Below are 22905 nucleotides of genomic sequence, written 5' to 3' on the forward strand. Positions count from 1 at the left end.
GACCTAGAGACATCATGTCATTCCCGCCCAGGCCAGTCACCAATGCCCATAGCAATGACAGAGTCAAGGAAAGTTTCCTCTGCTGAGATGCTTGATGCATTTTGAAAAGATTCCCATTGAAAACAGTTGCAATAAAAGGTCTCAGAGCTTAATTAGCCTGGCTCTCCTACTGCCTGCCTTGTTGCACAAAGAAAACACACTGTTCTCATCCACTCCACCCTCAAGTACCATAGGAACACCCTATTCACTTACACACAGTTATTACCCTCTTTACAAATAAGTCCATTCCGCCAAGGACTTCTGCCAGACAAGACCTTGTTAGCTCGTTTCCATTAGTAGGGTACTTGAAATCAAAAAGCCACATTAAAGAAACATAATTTGTTAACAAAAAACCTGTTAACTCTGTGTGCTGGCCTTGCCTCCAGGAAGACTGAATTCTCCATGACATTTTAGTTGTCTCCAATGCTGTTGTGGCCACCTTGGGGACTGATACCTCCTGATATCCTGTAATCAGAGGCTGAGTCTTTTGTTTTGTAAGGAGAGTGATTGGATCCTCGACTGTTTCTCAGCCCTGGGAGCCATCCCCTCTTCCAGAGGAGGAAATGATGGTTGGGAATCTGGTCATCTAATTCTGAGCTTAGAGGTCATTAGATCCTATGTGCCTTCAATGTCCCCTCTATGCCTGGATAGGATGTAAGACTGAACAGTAGAAAGCACACCGCCCTGGTGGTATCCAGTGTCCAGATGGAGATGGTGCTGAGGGAGATGGCAAAATCTGCACTGTGCATAGCTTTTTTCACCCAGGCACGCAGGCCCTTCAGGATGAGGGGGTGTCATGCGGGACTCCGGACCAGGGCAGCTGCTGTTCTGTGATATTTTTATATACTGGTCTTCTTCATGTGATTTTGTTTGAACAAAGAGACCAAATATGGTTTAAACCCTGGTGGAAAAATTGCGAAGACCAGGCTGAAGGCAATGAGACAGGAGATGATGTTCTAACCAAAGTTTGGACCATAAAGAGAAATGTGGGAAAGTCAGGTCGGTGGTGTCCAAAGGGAAGTGAGGATGTACTAATTGGCATATAATTAATCAAAGGTGATGGGGCACAGTGGGAGGTGGGGATATACTAATAGAGATATAACTGATCAAAGATGGGAAGTAACTATTCACTTCTAGGAGGCTTTGCTGGAGCCCAAAGTCAATTCCCAATTTTTATATGGGGTTCTTTTATTATTTTTAAAAAGGTAACAGCTTTATTGAGATATAATTCACATGCCATACAGTTCACCCATGTAAAGTGTACAATTCAATGTTTTTTACGTATATTCACAGACTTGTACAACCATCACCACAATCAATTTTAGAACATTTTCATCTTCTATCTGGAATTCTTGACTCTATAAAGTAGATGGAGAAATTGGGTAAAGAGCAACCGAGATGACGAATGAATATAAAGCAGGAGCTCAGAGAGCACAAGAGGAGATGGGTCTCTAAGTCCAAGGGAAGGAAGCTGCGGAAAGATCTGGTGTTTAAAACAGGGAACTATGAAAAGGAGATTTTGCCTATGTTTCCATTAAGGATAAACAAAAATTACAGCAAGAGGATTTAGGTAAAAATCATGAGGGGGAAAAACACACCCAACTTCCTTGCTATGTCTGCAAACGCCTGGGTTATGCTGCCCTTGGAAATAAGACTGACAAATGGTCATCACAAGGTGGGTTTTGAATAATGGGTTCTTCCAGTTTCGTGATGGTACAATGATAAGGCATCCCTTCAGAACGAGCTGAGTGCCTACCCTTTCTATGAGGTATACTCCTGATGAACACTATTTACTAGGGAGAAGGTTCTAGAGAGCCTTGTCACATGCTGGATGAGTGACAGCCCTTTGGATGGATAAATGGAGGTTCCAAATAATAGTTTCCTAGTCCTATCAGCCTCATGGTAGTAAACCAGAAAATATGTGGGGGGCAACAGAGACCACAGCTACAGATCTCTCTTCCTGATTGTTTCTTGATTAAATTCATTCTTCAAAGAATTTTTGAGCTCCTGTTGTCAGTCAGGTGTAATACAGACCCTAGAAACAAAGCAGTGGTTCTTAACCAAGGGTAACTTTGCCCCGTTGGGGACTTTCGGCAATGTCTGGAGATGTTTTTTTGTTTGCAGTTAGGGCAGGGGGAGGGGTGCTACTGGCATCTCATGGGTAGAGACCAAAAATGCTGTTAAACATCCTACAATGCACAGGACAGTATCCTACAACAGAGTATCATCCAGTCCCAAATGTCAGCAGTACCGAGGTGGGGAAATCTTGAGAAAAAGAAATAAGGTTCAGTCCTCACTCTCAAAAGATTTGATCTGTTCCTTGTGGTGTTTCTTAATAAGGCTTGAAATGTACGCTAATGAAAATTTATGTCATTGACAAAAAGTTCTTCAAGTTCCTTATTTAAAGGGATTATAACAAAAACTGAATTTCCCAATGCCATTTGGGAATGACAGCATGGTGCTATTGATGTAAAAGGGTTCATTATATTCTTACTAATAGACTAGATTATCAAATCTTAAAATTTAAAAATTATTTAGCAGAGGGAGGACAGTATCCAGGTGACCTTTATCACCTTAATCAGCAAAGGGAGCCTATATTTTTATTCGAATGTACATATAGAATATACTAGGATGGAAAACAACCTACATACACATTGGATTAATATAGGAAACCTCAACAGTTCATTTCCTTTAACTTGAACTTGTTCTTAATTTCAGCAGGACATAGTTTAAATCTCACTTTGCTTAGAAATCCTAATTTAATAACAGTTGCAGATGGGTTATTTGCAATATTTTGGAACTAGTTCTTTCAAGTGCTCATATGTACTACTTACTATAAAAGTAACCGATATGTTAATTAAAATAAAATACCAATTTATTAAAATGACACCCTAAGGACCTCAAATACACCCTATTTGGTTTCGCTGATGTGGGAGGTCAGTTATTTGACCTGGTGGTAGTGAGCTGTTCTGGAAAATTGCCGTCTTTATTTAATGAGTAAAGTTGGCCAGAATGACCTCTAATGCTTTTTCCCCTGCTGTTAGTTTTCAGCTTAGCAGCTCTTGAGTGTGGCTTTTAAAGGCTTGGCATCCCCATCCTTCAGTTTGAAATCTCCCCTTTGCCATTGAGCCAAGTGCTCTGGGCGTTCCGGAATGGTCTTGAAAATAATTGAAAAAAAATCTGTAATTCAGACTCTTCACCAATTTATACTGGTTTTTGCCCCCAAAAGATCCAAATTCCTGTGGGTTCATTGAGCTTCAAACCCAATATTTAAGAATCATCACAAAGTACATATTTTTGAGTTGTTGATGCTTAAAAAACTGAAAGCAGAAAACTCTTCTGAGCCTCAATTTCCTTACTTGTAAAATAGAATCTGAATCCTTTCCTGCTCTGTTTTATTAATTATGCTACTTATGAAGATAATGACTATATCGACGTGCTCTCTCAGTAACTGGCTACCTTTCTCTCTCTCCCTTTCCTCTTTCTTTCCTCCCTCCCTTTATTCTACTTGGAGTTATCACCATTGAAGACATCGCTTTACAATTTTCTACTCACCTCCAAGGACTTCCTTGGATAGGGCATTAACTGTATTTTCTTTAAATCTTTATTTTTTCCTCTAGACCGACTAGTTATTTTTAATTAAGTTATTTATTTATTTATTTATTTATTTATTTATTTATTTTTTAGTTGGTGCCATTGGTTAATGAAATCAATGTTTCAGCTGTACACTTTAACAGTAAGGCTGTGTGTGTGTGTGTGTGTATACAACTATATATATATATATATATATATATATATATATTCACACTGTATGTTCACCTCCCATACTTAGATTTCTGTCACCACATATTTGACCCCCTTTACCCCATCTACCTCCCCCTCCCCCTCCCCTTTTCCCTTTGGTAACCACTAGTCTGTAGTCCGTAACCATGAGTCTCTGTTTCTTTTACACCAACTAGTTTTTACTTTACCAGGAAGATCAGTTTCCCCAAATATGGATCTCTGTAACTTGTTCCAATTTTTTATCATTTCTGAACTGAAGCCAGCTGAAGCCATCTTGACAAGTCTGAGCAAATATCAACATTCCTGGGGACTAATCCTATTTCCTAAGAGTCTAAAAGGCTGTGTTTGGCCCCAACTTTTTTTTTTGTACAAAGAGTTGAGAAATTAAGTCATGGGAAAAAGCCTGATGGAAATCCTGCATGGCTGATAAGAGTGACCACAGCAGCCTGCCTCAGTTGGAAAAATGATGGGGCCTGAGTGGCTCACTCTGTGAGCCCTGTGGAGAATCACGTGCCTCAGACCAGGTACCATGGCTCCAGGCTTTGTGTGAAAGACTACAAACTTCTGACTGGGGAGGAAGCATGGAATTAAACTATCAGGGAATCCTAGGCTCACTCTGGCCACAGTAATCCCTTTGCCCTTCCCCTGATTCCCTGGCCTGCATGCCTGCATGTAGCCAAGCAGATTACAGTCCCATCAAAGGCTAGGAAGGAGAGCAGGCAGAGGATGTCACTGCCCCAGTAGCACAAGCCTGGTCCCAACACAACACTCTGGGTGTAGCCTTACATGTCGATCTCAATGAGCAAATCCCCCAATGCTGGTCCCCACTACAATGGCCTCTCTGCAGAGGCCAGCTGTGATGAATGGCAAGGCGCATGGATGGCCACAGCTGGGGTGCGCAGGGAGGCCTGTTGCATAAATACATCCCAGGGCTTGGGGATAGCCCACGGAGGCTCAACACCCAGGGTTGGCCAACATTTCTCACCCAAATGGAGTTGACATATGAAGAGAAAGGGGGCATTGCCAGATATAACAATGAAAAATCTGTGGCTTGAGGTTTTATAATGTAATTACAGGCTACCAAAGCCTTCCTTTATACCTGTGGCAGTACAGTGTGAGGCCAGGGGTTCTGCTGGCTGGTTTAGACTGCCTAATGCGCTGCAAAGGCAGCAGAAACAATGGCAGAAATGGTGAGAAAAGACCTCAGGCACATGGGAAATGCCAGTCCCTAGGCCACTTGTGCTGGCTGAAACTAGAATGCACATGCCATGCTCAAGAAACCCACAATGAGAGTAAAAATGGAAAAAAAACCTGCACCATGTAGAAGCTGAAATGATGGAGTCCGGCTGGGGCTATAGAATGGGACTAGTTAGCCCGACGAGAAACAGCTATTTGGTTATTTGCCATCGTGTCACACTTTGAGAAAAAAATGTTAACAACACAGAAAAATAGCAGGAAAAAGAAAAGCCATTCTGGGTGTATGGTACAAGACCAGCTAAAGCTGTAATCTTATACACAGAGGGCCTGGTAATAAAAGAACAGTCTCGAAACTGCTTTTCCTCCTGTTCGTGTTCACAGTAACAGCTGGATACATATTAATTGCAAGAAGTACAAGAAAGAGCTTTCAGTTTAAAAGCAAGCATGCCACAGTCAGTTACTCGCCAGTGCAGTTTCAAACACCAGTGTGATGTGCCATCCAACAAAGTCTGTCTGAAATGCACACTCACTGTCCCTCACTAGTGTGGGTGGCTTTAAGCTGTCTGAGGAGAGCAGCATGGTGCTCCCTATTGCCAGGTGCATCCCTTCTGCCCATCAGGAAATGGCTTACCCAGGGGTTCTCGCCTTGGCACTAGTGACATTTGGGCTGATAGCTCTCTGTGGCGGGTGCTGTCCTGTGCACTGTGAGACATTTAGCAACATCCTGGATCCCTACCCGCTAGATACCAGTATCACCCTCTCCCCCAGCTATGACTACTAAAAGTATCTTCAGGCATTGCCAGATGTTCCCTGGGTGGGAGAGGGTATGATCACCTCCCCACATGAGAACCACTGGGCTAAACCAAAAAGAAATGACTTTCTCTCCTCTCCCCACCCTCCACCCCGCTGCCGATCCCAAACCCCAATATATACCCACGGCCAGGAACATTTAAGAGACATCCACTGGCAACGAACTTTCCTCTTTGTCTGAGCAGCCCTCAGTAATACTTTTGACTTGAAAGACTTTCAGTCATTCAGAACGATGCTCTTATTGCCCTTGAAAAGAATGTATTTTCTAGCTAAATTCTGGGAGGGCCATGGGGAGGAAGCAGGTAAAGCTTCCTTTTAGAGACTTTTGTTCATTTTTGTCTACAGAACGTTTAGACACAGAACTCTACACACGCCAGGGTCCCTATGAACTGGAAGGGCCTTGGGTACTTGAAACTCACCTCCCCACCCCCACCCCCTTGCCACATTTTTACAAATGAAGAAATGGAGGCCTAGAGGGGGAAATGATTTGCTCGAGGTCATAAGTATTCCTAATCCTCCTTTTGTGGGGGTACAGGGCAATGGAGTCCCTTTTTGCCCAATATGCCTGAAGAGCTTAGGTCTCTAAATGCAGAGCACCTTGTATGTAGCGCTTTAAGAGCAAAAGTTTGGTCCAAACCAGGCCAGTTAAGGAATGCGAATTTTTTAAATGATAGAATGCTGCAACCAATTAGTGCAAACAAACATTTATTGTGAAATATTCGTCCTACCCTTTATTAGGTATTACATCATCAAAGCACTTTGTGGCAATGAAAATAGCTTTTTTTTTACCCCTCTGATTCACCCAATATTCCATTAAAGCTGCAAAAAATGTGCAATCTGCTTGAAAAATAGGTTGCTCTTATTTACTCATTTGTGAAAAGTCAAAAATTAAAAAAGAAAATGATACTAGCTTACAGGCCTCTAGAGCCAATTTGCCTTCCTGCTTCCCAACTACTCCCCAAAATAATTAACAAAGATAATTTGTTTTAAATGCCTTTTTATAAAACCAATGCACCTTTCCCCATATTATAATCATAAAAATTTTAAAAAGCCATTATTTACTTTCTTGGAAAAAAGGTGGCCAGCCGTTGTTTTTTGATCGGGAGCATGTGTATTTCCTGGGAGTTCACTTTCTTGAACTTTATGCTCCGGCTTTTGACGACGGGTTTCCTAAAGGATTCCGTGTTTCCCATGGACTCTTCTCCTTGGCTGTTGATGTCATAGCCCTGAAACACAGAGTCTTCTCTTTTGAAAGAGAAGTTTTTCGTGGACACACCCGAGAGACCTTTGATTTTGCCACAGAAGATGGTAGGCATGGTGTCTTCCACTGAGACGATCACCTTGGATGCCTGGGAGTCGCTCACCATCTCAATGCTATTTTCAGCTTTGACCATGCTGCTGGGCTGGCTGGGCTGGCTGTGCGGCTGGGTGGTGTTGCTGCTACCCATGTGGCTATCCATCATGGCCAAGGCCTCGCGGGTCATGGCAGGGACAAAGGGCATTTCCATGGCTCTGGGAAGTTTCTCCACCACTGTGTGACGCGGGCTGTCCACTGACCGGCTGCTGTTATACAGAGTCTGAGGGGCAGGCTCAGATTTCCGGTGGGCCGCCAGTGACAGGTCTAGGGCTGCATCCTCCTGGCAGACTGGGGGACTGACTTCGCGAGCCTTGAGCCAGGGGACTGACTTCATGGAGAGATCCAGGGCCTCATTCTCACTCCCCATCTTGATGACCGTGTGGCGGCTGAGCTGGAAATACTCCTTGGGCTGGAGGATGTCGAAGGGCTTCAGTTCCTCCTTCTCCAGAGGGGTCTGGGTGCCTTTAAAGGGGTGCAGGCCGAAGGAAGATGGCGGCTTGGAGAAACCAGGGCTGAACTTGGATTCAGAACTCTGAGGCACTGGGATGGGGATGGGAATGGGGACGGGCACAGGCAACGGGACGATCACAGGGTAGGGCACCAAGAGGGTGGCTGGCGGGACCAGGGGGGACAAAGGAGGGTTAAAGGGCTGGGGGGGCACAGGGGCATATCCAGGAGGAGGCTGACAGGGTGGGGGGCCCAGAGCACCCTGCGAGGGAAACAAATTCTGGAGTACAGCTTCAAATGGCAATGTAGGCTCCTGTGGCTGGCTCGGGATGCGCAAGTCCAGGAGCTGGGGCTGGGCTTCAGGATCCTCGGCTGCCTGGAAGAGGTTGTTGTGGATAGCATTGGAGGAGCATGGAGCCTCCTGTGGCAGGACCAGAGGGGAGTTGAGGTGCTGAAAGACATGCTGCTCCAGCACCACGGGCAGCTGCATGGGGCCCTGCGTGGTCATAACATAGGTGGCATTGCCATTAGGGTTGAGCTCAGGTGCGGAGCTTCCCTCCACCTGCATGTGAATGGGCATCACCACCGGGCTCTCCCCGAGGCACAAGGGCTGCAGCACAGTGGCTGCCACCTTTAGAGCCATGCCACTCTGGGACTCAGCTGGGGGGTTCAAAATGGATGGAGCCGGCACCGTCACCAGGGCCTTCTTTACCAGGTCTGTGGAGTTGATGTTCCAGGCCTCGGTGGTGATCAGCTGGGCCATGCCGTTCTCCAGTCTGTTATTGGCCAAGGCGGGAGAGGAGTCGGTCATGTCCATGGAGAGGTTCTGTGACTGCAGATTGTCCATCACTCACCTCTGATGCCACTCGATCTGCAATACAGAACACACAATATGAATCCTCCTTCGGAGACTATTTATAATTGCCTTAGGAGCTCTCGCTACATCTTTTTAAAGTTTCCATATCGTAGTTAACCAGGGAGCACATCCACCTCTCTAGCTATACATACATGTTATAGATATTTCCTAATAGGTACGAACACTCCCATGTGATCAGCTGTGTGTGCAGAGCCCTAAATTAAGAGACGATTTCACTATAAACACAGATGATGTAATGACTAAATAGCCAAATGAGGTTAAATAGAGTATTTTTAAACCTAATACTTAGCTTATGTGCTTAGCCTTCAACAGACAGTTTCATTCCACACTGCTGTATCAGACAGTTAAGATATGCGGAGATTTGACTTGTTCAAATTCAAATAGGCAGCAGAGATTTACTTTCCTTTAATTAAAAAAAAAGCCCATCACATTAGATTATTCTATAAAAATGAGAGGGGCCATCCCAATTACGAAAAGCACTTCAAAAACTCTGTAGCAATAATTCTTTGAAAAGAGGCTTGATAAGAGGAACTTTCCTAGCAGCGCATTTACACAAGGGGTCAGCAAGGTTGTCTCGCGGTCTCCCTCCAACCGATGACATCCCCTTTCCTTTCAAGAACAGGAAAATCCACTCTGTAGAGCAAAGTGAAGATGCAATAACTTGCATGAATGCTCATTGGGTCCAGCGTCACTTCCCCAATCAGCTCATCTGTCTGACCCATGACCTCTCCTAACTTCTAGCTGTCAAGAGGAGGAGGGGATGTTGATGATTCCAGGGCTAGGGAAATGGAACACTTGGAAACAAGCATCTTCAAAGGTAAGAGACACTCTCATGATGTCCTCAACACTTCTGGCCACCTCTGGAGAGGCCAAAAGAACCCATCACGGGTGCTTCCTCGAAGAAGCAGGGCTGCAGCTGCGATATAGCTCTCCATGGAAACGCGTCCACATTTAGCCTGGTTACCATGGAGAAGGCAGGCACCATGTCTAACTCCGGGATCTGTGCAGCCCTGGAGTCTGGTTGGGCTCGATAATTCAATAACCCTCAGTCTCGCTGGGCAGGCCTCGCGCAACTCCAATTCTTGACCTCACTTCTGTCTGGGTTGTCTGGACTTTAGTCCTGTGGTCATCTCATCCTCATCTCTTCACCCCCAAATTACTGACACAACTTCCAAAACAAGTAAGAGAAGTGGCCCAGCACACCATGGGATTAGAAATAAACAAACGAGGCAGCTTCAACAATTGAACAACTCTGGTATTTCAAGACAATCCAAACATGTCTAATGCACAGAACGAGGAGTTTCTCTGAAGCAGAAGAAGGGGAGGGCAAGGAGAAGTACACTGTGCAAAACGTCACTTTGTGATAAAAGAGTGGTGGGTGATGCCGTTGGCAGGTGGCACTGCAGGGCCTGGCTCTGTAGGGAAACCACAAGGTGACCCAATGTGCTGGCCAATAATGACCTTGGAGCAGAGTAGAGAGGCAGGCTGCCCCCAGAAAGCTGAGGGGGCATGGCCCTGCAGCAGGGCCTGGTTTTTCCAAAGAGGAATGCTTCCTGATTCAGCCCAGAAAACACCACATCTCCAATATACCATTCATTCATTCCTGCATGCAGGCATTCATTCATTCACTCATCCAACCAACTAATTTGCTGAATGTCTACTGCACACCAGCACTTTGCTGGTGGCCGGAGATGCTGTCATGAGCCAGGCAGACAAGGATCCTGCTTTCATGGCAGTTATAGTCATGTAGGAGCACATGTCTCTGACTGGACAGAGATTTGCTAGCATGAGAATGCATAAAGTTATGCCAGGAGAGGCAGCAACATCAGCAGAACAAAGCTTTGTTGGTCACTTGCTGGCAGCCCTGCGAAGGCCCTGAGAACCTAACACATCTTCCAGAGGAGTCTGCCCTGTCCCTCTCAGTAGCTGTAACTCTTGGGGAGGGGTGAGAAAAGGCTAAAGGGAGGCTGGGGTGGGGCAGGTGAGGACAAGGACAGCAATGGTCAGAGAAGGCACCCACGGCCACCCGTCTGAGGTGGCTTCTGACGGCCTGCAAGGCAAGTCACTGGGAGCAGTCGTGTTCTGTGCTTCCTGTGGGTTTAGGGTTATTCAGCAGTGAGACTGCTTTTTCATAACAGGCTACACCTGTCCACCCTTCCAGATGAGGTGGCCTCTCTCCTCTGCCTCCGTCAACACCCACCCCATCCCCCAAGAGAGAGACAGCAAACTTCTCAGTGCCTCTTCCCCCTGCTCCTGGCACAACCTTCAGCTCGGATGCCAACTCTCATCTCTTTCTACGAAATCTCGTTCATCCCCTGCCTGGCCCTGGTTCTAGGCCTGCTATTCCCGGGGAACCTTCCTGCTTAGAGTGTGAGGGTGGCACCTCTCCAGGGCCGGGCTCATTTCACAGACCCCTGCTCCGCCCACAGGCAGCTGAAACCAAAACTCACCAAGCATTCGCTATCTGCCAGGCTCTCTGTTAAGAATGCTGAGAACATTCCATTGCCTCACCTCATTTAATCCTCAGAACCCTACGAGAGGGGTCCAATAATTATACCCATTTTATTGATGAGAAAACCGATCCCACAGAAATCATTGAAATTGAAATTCGAGTTCAGGGTCAATCCCAGGTTCCTTCCCCCTGTGGGAGCTGTGAGAGCCACACCCCTCCATGCATTTCATTTCTTGGCAAGAGCAGGCCCTACCACTTCCCCCGCTTCAACACTGAGTGCAGGCGCCCGCAGAAGTGTCTGCGAGAGAACACTTGAGGACACTTGAGCATAACATTTCTTTAAAGTGGTGGCCAGGTGCTTTCCAGAAAACCATTTGTCCCTCTTGCCAGGGAAGGAGCTGAAGGGTCACCAGAGCTCCTATCCTTGGGGAGTGCAGCCCAAAGCAGCCATGTTTCTGTTATTGGGCAGCTAGGAGGCCTCAATCCTCTCAGCCTATTTCCAGTTACCCACCCACCCCACCTTGCATTCCTGAGATAGACATCACATGGGTGGGAGGGCACATCAGCACCCATGAGTCCCAGGGAGGCCATCAGAATCCCTGCTTGGACCTCAAGTCTCTGAGAACAGGGCCAGGGCCAGATGGGATGCAGGACAGGCCATGATGCAGTGGAGGTGAGCAGTGTGCAGTGTCTCAGGGTCAAAGGGTCAAAATCTCACTTCCAGCTCCTCCAACATGACAGCTTTGGACCTGCCTGGTGACTTAGCCAAGACAGGCCCTGTGAGCACTTCAGCCCACTCCCTCAAAAGCCACTGGCTGCTGAGACAGCCTTTCCTCCAGCACAGACTGAGTCCTAGCTCCCCCATCAGGTGCCAGGCCTTGTAAACCAGTAAAGGGAACAGGAGGCCACTTTTGTCATGCACCTTCCTACCTCCCAGAGAGGCTCTTCCCTTCTTTCTCCCTGTTCCTCCTTCCTGTCATTCACCATACCAGCAGGCACCCCAATTTAGGATTAGCAGCTGAGGGGCCTGAGTATGCTCAGTGTGGGCAGAGTGGGTATCGCTGCTATAGGAGCTAGTGCTTGTGGTCCCAGCAATGCACTGAAAATAACGACCAGCCCATGACATGAGGGTTCAAAGGGGAAGTCTCTGCCCCCAGGATGAGCCATGATGTCAGATAATGCCTGGCGAGAAGGCTGAGGCTTGTTCTCCATGCTGATTAGCTTGGGGCGAGGGGTGTAATGGGAATGTCTTCAAATCAAGGAGTATCATAAGAGCCACCAACTAGCTCATACAGAGAGGGCAGTGATTTTCCTCAGTGGTGACTGGAGACATTTTGTTTGGGTTTTTCAAAACATTGTTTGCAAATGGATTTATCCCTGCATCCATTATCACTGGGAGTTTGAGCCAGTCAGTAAACAAGGCAGTGCGGCCAATGGGAGGTAGGCAATCTGGGTCAGTTGGCACAGGAGACACTTACTCTCTTGGCCCTTGGGCAGTTGCTGGGGTTGGAAGGTCTGAGGGCTGGGGTCCAGCCCAGTGTAGGCCACCTGCCTCCTGCATAGAGATTCTGGGTAAAAGCCTCAGGGTTCAGGGCAGATGGAGAGGGGACCAGAAACTGTCTCGGGAAGCAGTTGAGCTCAGAGACCTGTGGGGGGTCACAGATATATCATCTGAACCCCTCATCTTACTATCATGAAGATCTAAGCCTACCAGGGGCGAGTTCTCTCAGGGTCCGCCCCTCAGTCTAAAGTCCTCCTGGGCCTCTGTCCTCACCTGGCCAACTCCAGCTTACCTGTGAGACTTCGGAGTCTCATCCTCTGAGATTGCCCCCCTCGCCAAGCTCCCACGAGACCCTCATTTACACTTGTCCATCCTGACCTTCCCCTCATACTGTGATTGCCTACTTACTCATTTCTTTAGGACGGAGGAACTGTTTCAGCACTTCATCTTTATATCTGTACATGTAAATAGCAGGTGCTCAGTAAATACTTTCACAATGAAGGAGCACGTTAATGAATCTGGTGTTCCCATGCCCGGCTTCTCGTCATAGGCTCACCACTTACAGAATCATGGCATGTCAAGGCTGGAAGAGGCATTAAAGCTTACATACAATCTCTATCTTCTTCCTGAACCTTTTTATAGATGAGGAAACTGTGACCCAGAAAGTCTGACTAAAACTCACCCACAGTCAGTTATTACGAGGTCAGAGCATGCTCTCACTGTGGAAAGAACAGAAGGTCAGGCACTAGGGGTGCCACGGGTTGGGGGACGGGTAACATGGCAGCCACCCAGTTTCACCAGCCAGTGGGAGCCTCTGATGAGACGGTAGATACGAAAGCTCTTTGTGGACAACGAAAAGTCTGATGGAGGTGATGTGTGAATGAATTCATCCTGGGCTCCTGTGTTTCTCTGACAAACGCAGAAAAAGGAAATCAAGGCAACGTGGCATGTGTGCTGTTTTCCTTATAAGGAGTTACATTCGTGAAGAAGCAGACCTGGCGCCTAACTGCCGTCAGTGACCCTCTGCACTTCTGTGCCGCACTGGGCTCCGCTGTCGGCTATGCCTGCCTCTCAGGTCTCCTGCTTACACAGCGCTTCACAGAGTACTCATTTCACCCTAGGGGCTCCTGTACAGACTGATGGTGTGATAACAAGGATTCACGTATGCCTTAATTTAAAAAGTAAAAATACTTGATCACTCAGATAATTTAGTCTATTCTCCAGGTCCTAGAGGTTACTTATTTCCTCATAGGCATTCAATACTGTTTAAGTCTCAGAGTCAGTCTCTCTCTCTCTCTCTTTCTCTCTCTCTGTCTCTGTCTCTCCCTCCCTCCCTCCACACACACACACACACACACACACACACACACACACACACTCAAAAATAACCTAATACCCTCACCCCTAATGCCCTCAGCTACATCCTAAATGATCCCATGGGGGCCTGAAGAGCCTGCACCAACTCAAATCGAAGGAAGTTCAAAATGTGACTGTGAACCCCACCACTGACCCAGGGAAGGGTCCCTGAGACCACCTTAGGCAAAACCTGGTTTCTGAGCCAAGAATTTGTACAAAAGCCAGAGGCATCATGGGGCCTCTCTCGGAGGCCCAGATCACTTTTCGGAGCGAGGCTTGATTTTATTTTGTGCACTGAAAGCATTTTCACCATAGAAACAACTATCAATATGAGCATAAGTCCCCTGGGTCCACAGTGCCAAGTGCCCCTGAGCAAATGTTTTAGGACTGGGTACTTGGATATGTTTAGCAGGAGCCCTTAGCAGCCAGAGAACAAGGCAGCTGGTGAGCCAACCTTCCTACTTGTGGCTGACCTTGCTTCCTGCATCACAGAAAAGAAGAAAGCCATTAACCCTGAACTCCCTCAACTTTTCCCCAGCCTTCCAGTGTTGTCCCATGTATCCTCACTCCCAGGACAAGATGAGATGTCTCTCTCTCTCTTGCAAGGCTAACTTCCCAGAGATGTCTGCTAAGAATTCTGCCCCCTTCCAACCGCGCCCTATTCTGGTCTATTTTCTGCTTTTGAGCCAGTATTTCTGCTACGTGTTCAATGATTAACCTAATTCTGTATAACTATCACTAACCACTTACTAGAAGTTAAATAAGCAACGTATAATTTTCATACTTTAATACAACATGCATATGGTTTCACTATTCAGGACCTGATATGCGCTAAATATCTAAGAGGTAAAAATGGTTTTGCTTTCCCCATAAGGCGTAATAATAGTCAATTACTTTCCCCAGTGATTACATTTCCTGAGCTTTAAATATCAGCACTGGGCACTTCCTACTGCAGCTGTAAATATAATTACTATATGAATATCTTCCCAAATTGTTTAAAAAACAAAGAATACACAAAATAGTTACCCACCTTATGGCCAATGATTGCCTTTTTTTAAGCATTCAACTCAACAACAACAATAGCAAAACAAACAATCCAATTAAAAAATGGGCAGAGGACCTGCACAGACAGTTCTCCAGAGAAGACATACAAATGGCCAACAAACACTAGCTATTAGGGAAATGCAAATCAAAACCACAATGAGATACCATCTCACACCTGTTAGAATGGCTATAATCAACAGAACAAGTAATAATAAATGTTGGAGAGGATGTGGAGAAAAAGGAACCCTCATACACTGCTGGTGGGACTGCAAATTGGTACAGCCACTATGGAAAACAGTATGGGGGTTCCTCAAAACACTAAGAATTGGTCTACCAACAATTGCCATTTACATCCAAAGATCTATCTACACAGTCCTCCAAAGAAATATGACCACCAGGTTAGCTTTGGAAGAGAGTTCCCAAACATGTTACTTAATTTATAAGACAGTGGTGGCCACGCAGTTTATGACTGAGTCTCATCTTTGTGAAGACAGACAGTGGCTGTGGGGAAGTTCTACCAAACAGGACAGAGTACAAATCTTAGCTGTGATGTGATATTGGTGAAAAATGGAAGAGGCGGGTGAGTCAGGCAGAGGAAGTGGGGGGCCCAAGCATCATAAACTGACTACCGACACCAGGGTACACCAAAGTCTTCCCAGAGAGCAGGACGAGGTCAACCCGGGGTGCCATAAAACTTAGTTATGTTCCTTTTATCATCTTGTCCTTTGTATTCCCATTTTTCAATTTTATAGCATATATGATAAATACAGGAAGATATAATTTATAATATGTGCGTGTGAGGGAGTGTTCAAAATTTTTTTTCTTATAGGAGTGCAAGAATAAAAAAGTTGCAACTCAGCCAGAAAGATGACTCTCTTAAGGCCCAGTGAGAGTTCCAGTGTTCCCCTGCTTGAACAAAGCTTGGGGTCACTGGCCCAGTTTACCTCTTTCATTTTACACACTAGGAAACTGAGGTTCAAAGGTTGACTGAGGCTCAACTCCCAGACCTAGATGCCTTCAAAAGCCCAGTCCCTCACCCATGACTCTAGTTTCAAATTTCACTTGAGTCTAAGGGGTCCCTTGCTATATCTCTATCATAAACAGCATTGAACAGCAAGGCATGTGGGATGGTCTGATTCAACCATCAAAACGTCAAATAGATGGGTAAGGAGGTTAATAAAAAAGGTGAGAAAGTCATTTTATAACCCTGGGACTCAGTTTCTTTTTCTGTAACATGGGGTACTGCCCCACTCTCATGATGGGGTGGAAAGTTAACTCAGACCTCCCAGAAGTGATCAGTGTCTTCTGAGAAAGAATCAAATCTGGCCTTCTAGGAATTGCTGTGGGCCATGAAGGATGGGGCAGTATGGGCATTCGAGTAGAATTGGAGGGAAGAAGGAAAATGCCCAAAGGGGTTTGGGGAAGAGCAGACCTGTCGGGGGATCTTGCTGGGCCACTACCATAACCACTGAGGAAACTTCACTCCCCAGCCTCCCAACTCTAGGCCACAGGGGGATGAGGTGAGCAGCTTGGAGGGAAGGATCAGGAATGGTGAAGACAGTGAGGTTGGAAAAAGGAGGCAGGTTCTTCTGGGAATTTTGGTTCATCGTTCAACTAGGCCAGGGGTAGAGAAGACTGAAAGGAAGGGCTTAGAAGGTAAGAAGACCTCTTAAGCTTCAGCACTGTTTGTCTCTCTTGGGACTCAACTTCTCATAGCAGGGCAGTGTCTGTGAGTTGAAGATATCAGAGCACTGGCTAAAAACCCACTATGTGTCAAACGTACCTACTATGTGGTCTCTGCAGCGTCTCAGGTTAGGGCTGGGCCTCGCCAAGTAAATAAGTTTGTGGAAACCTGATTGAAAAGAGAGATGTTAAAGCTGGAAAAATCTGGAAAGCACAAGGAAAACTTCACGATTACAGTCAACAGCACACAGGCCTGGTTTTCTGTCAGTGGCCTTTGCTGCATTCTATCAGAGCAGGTGAAGAATCTGAGAGATCGGCTGCGGAAGGTACCAGAGGGTTGCCCTGCCTCCTTTCTTGTCTAGGTGGACAGTGTCAGCTGTACTTGCATTCCTGATCTCATTTCATACTCCCAATTTCTGCGGCTTGCCCACAAGGACTTATGGTAGCCCTGGGGTCTTATAGCCTGGAATAGGGGACCAGGTTCACATCCATTAATTTATTCTCTCAAAAATTATCTGATTTGCATTTCCCTAATAGCTAGCAATATTGAGCATCTTTTCATATATTTGTTGGCCATTTGTATGTCCTCTAGGGAGAAGTGTCTGTTCAGGTCCTCTGTCCATTTTTTGATTGGATCATTTGTTTTTCTGTTGTTGTTCAGTTGAATGAGTTCTTTGTATATTTTGTATATTAGGCTCTCATCAAAGGCATTGCTTACAAATATATTTTCTCATTTGGACGGTTGTCTCTTTACCTTGTTGACAGTTTCTTTTGCTGAGCAGAGCTTTTTAGTTTGAGGTAGTCCCATTCATTTATTAGGGAAATGCAAATCAAAACCACAATGAGATGCCATCTCACATCTCTTAGAATAACTCTAATCAACAGGACAAGTAATAACAAATGCTGGAGAGCATGCAGAGAAAAAGGAACCCTCATACACTGCTGGTGGGACTGTAAATTGGTACAGCCACTATGGAAAACAGTATGAAGGTTCCTCAAAAAACTGAGAATTGATCTACCATGTGATCCAGCAATCTCTCTACTGAGTATTTACCCAAAAGACTTGAAAACTCATATCCATAAAGATATTCGCACACTGATGTTCATAGCAGCATTATTCACAGTGGCCAGGACATGGAAGCAACCAAAGCGTCACAACAGATGATTGGCTAAAGAAACTGTGTTACATATATACAATGGAATATGACTCAGCCATAAGAAGAGATGAAATACTGCATTTACAACAACGTGAATGGGCCTCGAGATAATCATGCTAAGCGAAATAAACCAGACAGAAAAAGTTGAAAATCACATGATATCATTTATATGTGGGATATAAATCTAAAAACAACAAATGAACAGGACAGAGACTCATGGTCATGGACAATGGACTAATGGTTACCAGAGGGTAGGGGGTGGGGGAGGAGGGAGGAGGTAGATGGGGTAAAGGGGGTCAAGTATGTGCTGACAGAAAGAAATCTAACTATGGGAGGTGAACACACGGTGTAAACATATATATGCCTTACTGTTAAAATGTACAGCTGAAACTTATTGGATTTCATTAACCACTGTCACCATTAAAAAAAATTATCTGAGCACCTACTATGTGCCAGATGTGAATTTCCTATTCCTCCGCCCTGGTACTGTTTTCTCCATAGGCTTGTTGCCTTCTCTCTTGGCTCAATTCTCAAATTATTAACCAATTGATTCTCTCCCAGGGTTATCTGCTTCTCACAGGGCTCCTTCAAGGCCCATATTTCTTGAAGAGATAAAGGAGTAAGTCTCTAAAGAATGCCAGTCCCTAGATAGCAGTGGGAAGAGATGTTATTGCAAGAACCCCTCTAAGACAGAGAAGCAATGCCATTTTCCAAGGAGGGCTGCCTCTGAAACTAAGAGGAAAGAAGTGCCTGGAGTCTTGGTGAACCTCATTGGAAGTTGAGAGACACCTCAGAATCACAGGAGAAAATCATGAAGAACTGTTGGTGGCAGAGGACACTCACCTGGACAATTGGCTGTGAGAATCAGTGAGTGTCTGTCTGTCCCTGCATCTAGCCAAGGTTCCACAGCTTTCGGCTGGACACACAAACCCAAACACCTCCAGGTGCTGCTGCCGAAGCAGTCATCTTGTGCAGGAGCACAGGTCACGTTTCAAGTCTCAGGGCCAGGGTTTATTAACTTAAAAACCTATGATTTTTGGAGATTTTTCTGGCAAAAATGGAACCTCTCAAATACGGAACAAAGGGTGGGGGGACCTGCCTCTAGAAGATAAAATACTTCTAATTAGATTGAGATACAGAGGTTAAATTTTTGTTCTGGGAAAAGAGTTGTTTATAATCCTGTGTCATTAGCGGGACATTTTCCAGAGACTAGTGTGCCAGAAATAGACCCTCTAAGGGGTCACTGGGAGGAAGGGGTGTAGATCTGTGGAGTACAAAGGACTGGGGTTCAGATTTTTGCTTTCTCCTAATGTACGTGAGCCCCTCACCAACCGCCGGCATGGAAACAGTGCCATCCTCACTCTGGGCACAGCTCCCCCGCCACCCCCATAAAAGTGGTCAGAATTACAAGCTTTGAACTCAGGCCTAAGTTCAAATTTTAACTCTGCTTACCTTTGCTAGCTGTGTCACCCTGGGCAAGTTAAGTGTAAGACTCAGTTTCCCTCTGTGCAAAATAGGGATTTAAAAAAGACCTGGGGTGCTTATAACAACTGTAGGAAATAATCCATGTAAAGTACTTGGCACCATGCCTGGCATATGGAACGTGCTCAATAAAACATGGCTATCATCATTATCATCATCATCATTGTTGTCATCTTGTCACTGGAGTCATTGTCATCATTATCCACTGCCCCTATTTCCTCTGAGCATCTTAAGTCGGATTACAAATGCTCCCAATAGGTTTATACATTCAGTTCCCAAGTTAAAACCCTGTCTGTTCAAAGGTTCATTTTAAAATCTGCTGCTAGGAGCTAGGAAGGCATTTACTACAGAATTAATATATATTTGATGGTGAAGTTTCCACAAAAAAAAATTCACTTAACTCCCAACATAAGTAAAATATTGAACATCTGCAGTGAAAATAGAAAGGCATACTGGAAATGAAAGTCAATGGGAAAACAATTAAATAAATACAAAAATCTATTTCTCATTCAGGTTGAAAGTCTAAAGGAGAAAGAAGAGGTGGCCAGAGCATCTTAAATATAGAATATGGACTCATGAGCAAATAAGGGTTCAGAATGAGTTTCCCCAGAATGTGCCACCCCCCACCGCTGGCATGCAGATTATTTCAAACTGAAAACAAAGCCCAACGAGCTCAAGAGGAGTTTTATTTTTACCTCCCCCTTTACCTGCCGAATGGAATTCAGAAAGAAAAACCTGCCTCAGGCAGGGAACCTCAGCATATTCACCTCGGTTTAGGAAGAGGGTGGCAGACAGAGAGGAACCAAGCAAGTCTGCTGATGAGACGCCCCTCTGTGTCCCATTGTTTCCGGGTGGCCCCGCAAGAATCTGTTAAGCAAATGTTTGCTCCTTCTCATCTACCTGTGAATGGCAGACCTTCCCTTTGAAGTCCCAGACCCCAGCATCCATCCCTCTCCTTAGTCCAGAATGGCTGTCAGCCCCAACCACCCCGTGTGTCCTGGGCTCCCAGGTTCCTAGGGAGCCCACATGTGTACATACATAATACATCTGGTCATTTCTTCTGTTAATCTGTCTCATGTTAATCTGATTATTAGACTGGCCAAAAGAACTAAGGGTGGGAAGAAAAGTATTTTTCCACCCCCACAAGCATTTGCAAGGTTTGAAGTTACTCCTGATTGGCTATGAGGTATAATTTCACTTCATATTCTATAGTTTTCCTTCTCGTTGTTGACACAAGGGCCTAAGTAGCTCTCCTCTCCTGCTTAGCAGCAGGATTAGGGTCATTTTCTCACTCACAAGAGGAACAAAAACAAGGAAGGGGTGAAAGAGGGGAGGGAGAGAAAAAACAAAGAGATTTTCTAAGATTGAAAGAAAGAAGTGGAGAGAAGAATAAAAAGTGTGTGTAGGTCCAAATGAGAAAAGCTGCTCAGCAGGAAGAGACAAAACAGAGAAACAGGAAAGCAGTGAGCAAAGCATCGAATGAGCGTTATTCAGCTGGCCACAAGGGGGGAATGCTGAGCTATGACAGCTTTGTTACTGCACAGTGGTGGAGGGAGAGTGGGCACTGGAGCTTCTTATTAGAATGAAAACATGGGGGGAAATATGAAATTGTTCACCAGTATTAGAAGTACATAAGAAAGGCGATGCAAATTTGGGTAAAGCTTCCCCCATGCTTTTAAAGCCACCAAGCCCATTCACTTGTGACTTGGCTGTGCTGAAAGTCCCAGAAAGAAACAGATTTATCTTCTTTTGGTACCTGATCTTCATTTTAGTCTACCTCTTGCCCCTCCTTGGGCAGTCAGAATTGGGTTTCCCCCATCAAAATTGGGTTTTCCAGAAGGAAGGTAATAAACTCATTCTCACTGAGGTCTATGACTGATAGATGCAATAATTATATTTTCTTTATTGATATTATAAATATAATTCAGTCAGTGATAAAGTATGGACAAGAAATGAAACTCTAATGAAGGCTTTCAGATACCAATCACAGGGAGGGACCCTCCTAATTGTCTTGAAATCTCTCCCTACAGACAAGAGCTTACTACTATGACCAACTTTGTCGGCTCCATTAAAAAGCACTTGAGGTTCAAAAGGGGGGTGGGACATAGCCTCAACCTTTAAGCACTCAGAGCTTAAAGAGAGGAAGGGAATGTAGGTCCATTCTTCATTCCTTTATAGACTCAATCCACAAACAATTACTGTTCATATGCTACACCTCATGAATATGTGCCTCCCGGGTCTAGAGATTTTAGCAATGTCTGGAATTATCCTTACTTCATGGTACTTTGTGACCCTTACTTACCCTATTGCTGAACTGGCTACCTCCTGCAACTTTGTCTTACCAGGTTTCTATGCAGAAGTCAGGTGCTCTCAAAGGACTGCCCACCCCCCGGTATACAACATGCTACTGCAGTGCTACAGCCACAGTAAAAGCTTAACGATCATCACTAATAGTAACAAACATGGTTATTGGGAAGTGGGGTGAGAGGGGGAAGCTGTTGGGTTTTGGTGAACCCAACTGGCTAGTTATCTTAGTTTGGGTTTCCCCACAAACAGACTGATTTGACTCAAAGTAGTTTATTTGGAAGAAGATCCCAGAAAACACCAGTAAAAGAGTGAAGCAGTGAGACCAGGAAACATAGGAAGTCAATTTATCAAGTAAGGGATGCTGGGAGACAGTGGAGAACACATGCCTTGGAGTTGGTCAAGGACTGCTCCTGGAAGATGTGTTCATTCCTTGGCACTTCCAGCTAGCCCAGCATGCGGGCCTAGTATGCTTCCGAGGTCTAAATATCTCCTCAGTGACAGTCACAGGTATATGCAGTAAGCAGTCTTTGGAGTATAGAGACCAGTCTGACAGAACATAGGGGCGGAGCGACAACCATGTCTGCTTTATACCAGCCATGCCCTGGAAAGTTCCAGTGCTTATTATGGGAAGATACAAATGTCACCAATTCAGGCCACCATAACCAGGTGTTTCCCCAACTGGTGACGCTTTTTGTGACCACCGTGAAGAAGACACTCTTATGATAATCTCCAAGCCACAGAGGAATCAGCTCACAAGAAGCGTGCCTCAAGATCTCATGAAGTGCCAGGCACACGAGGAGGCCAGGAAGGGCTTTCCTTCCAAAAGCAAAATGGTCCAGAGACAGGCAGCTTGGCTAATGTGTTCCTTTGGTAGAATATAACGGGGGCCCTAAAGAAAGTTCTTTTAATCATATTTGTGCTGGCTGGAATGCAAGATGTTCCTGGGATGAGTCACAGAGGGAGTTTCTCTTCTGGTGATCTTGTGTTCCAACTCAGGGACCAAAAAAAAAGAAACCAATAAATAAACAAACACCACTTCATCTGCTGCATACTGCCTAAAAATAATAATAACAATAATAACCTCAAGTCAAGGAGTAAGCAGACAATGCAGGAAGAAGAGGCGGAGAGTGCTCATCCTTTAAACAGGGAGTCTGCTTTCTGGAATTGTTTTGTCGGAACTCTGCCTGGAGGCGAGCTCTCTCAAAAGCAGAACAAGGCACTCTGAAGAATCTTAGGGTTGGAGAGTCTTTTGAAGTCTGATAAATTCAGTATATTCATTATCTTAAAGCAAGTATGGTAGTTGCAGCTAATACAGCATAAACAATGCAAGGTTGGGGTGGAGGGGGCGGGGAGGAAAAAGCTGCTGTATAACATCCAGATAGTTGACAAGAAAGATTATAGTTGTTATTTCCT

The 22905-nt window shown here is 45.3% G+C and overlaps 1 protein-coding gene across 5 annotated transcripts in view; it reads right to left on the reverse strand.

The window, feature by feature from the left end:
- Positions 1 to 6517: 6517 nt before the first annotated feature.
- The window catches only part of RAI2 (retinoic acid induced 2), a 58960-nt gene continuing 42572 nt past the window's right edge, over positions 6518 to 22905 (reverse strand). For 2 of the 5 annotated variants that reach the window (XM_016154071.2, XM_016154069.2), the window contains exon 2: positions 6518 to 8504. In XM_016154071.2, coding sequence (XP_016009557.1) covers positions 6888 to 8480 — 1593 coding nt within the window. In that variant the 5' untranslated portion in view covers positions 8481 to 8504 and the 3' untranslated portion in view covers positions 6518 to 6887. Of the gene's footprint in view, positions 8505 to 16646; positions 16716 to 22905 lie in introns of all 5 variants that reach the window. The other 3 variants (XM_016154073.2, XM_016154072.2, XM_016154070.2) reach the window with 3 other exon arrangements.

This window comes from Rousettus aegyptiacus, unplaced genomic scaffold (assembly GCF_014176215.1).
Source record: "Rousettus aegyptiacus isolate mRouAeg1 unplaced genomic scaffold, mRouAeg1.p scaffold_m13_p_9, whole genome shotgun sequence".
NCBI lineage: Eukaryota > Metazoa > Chordata > Mammalia > Chiroptera > Pteropodidae > Rousettus > Rousettus aegyptiacus.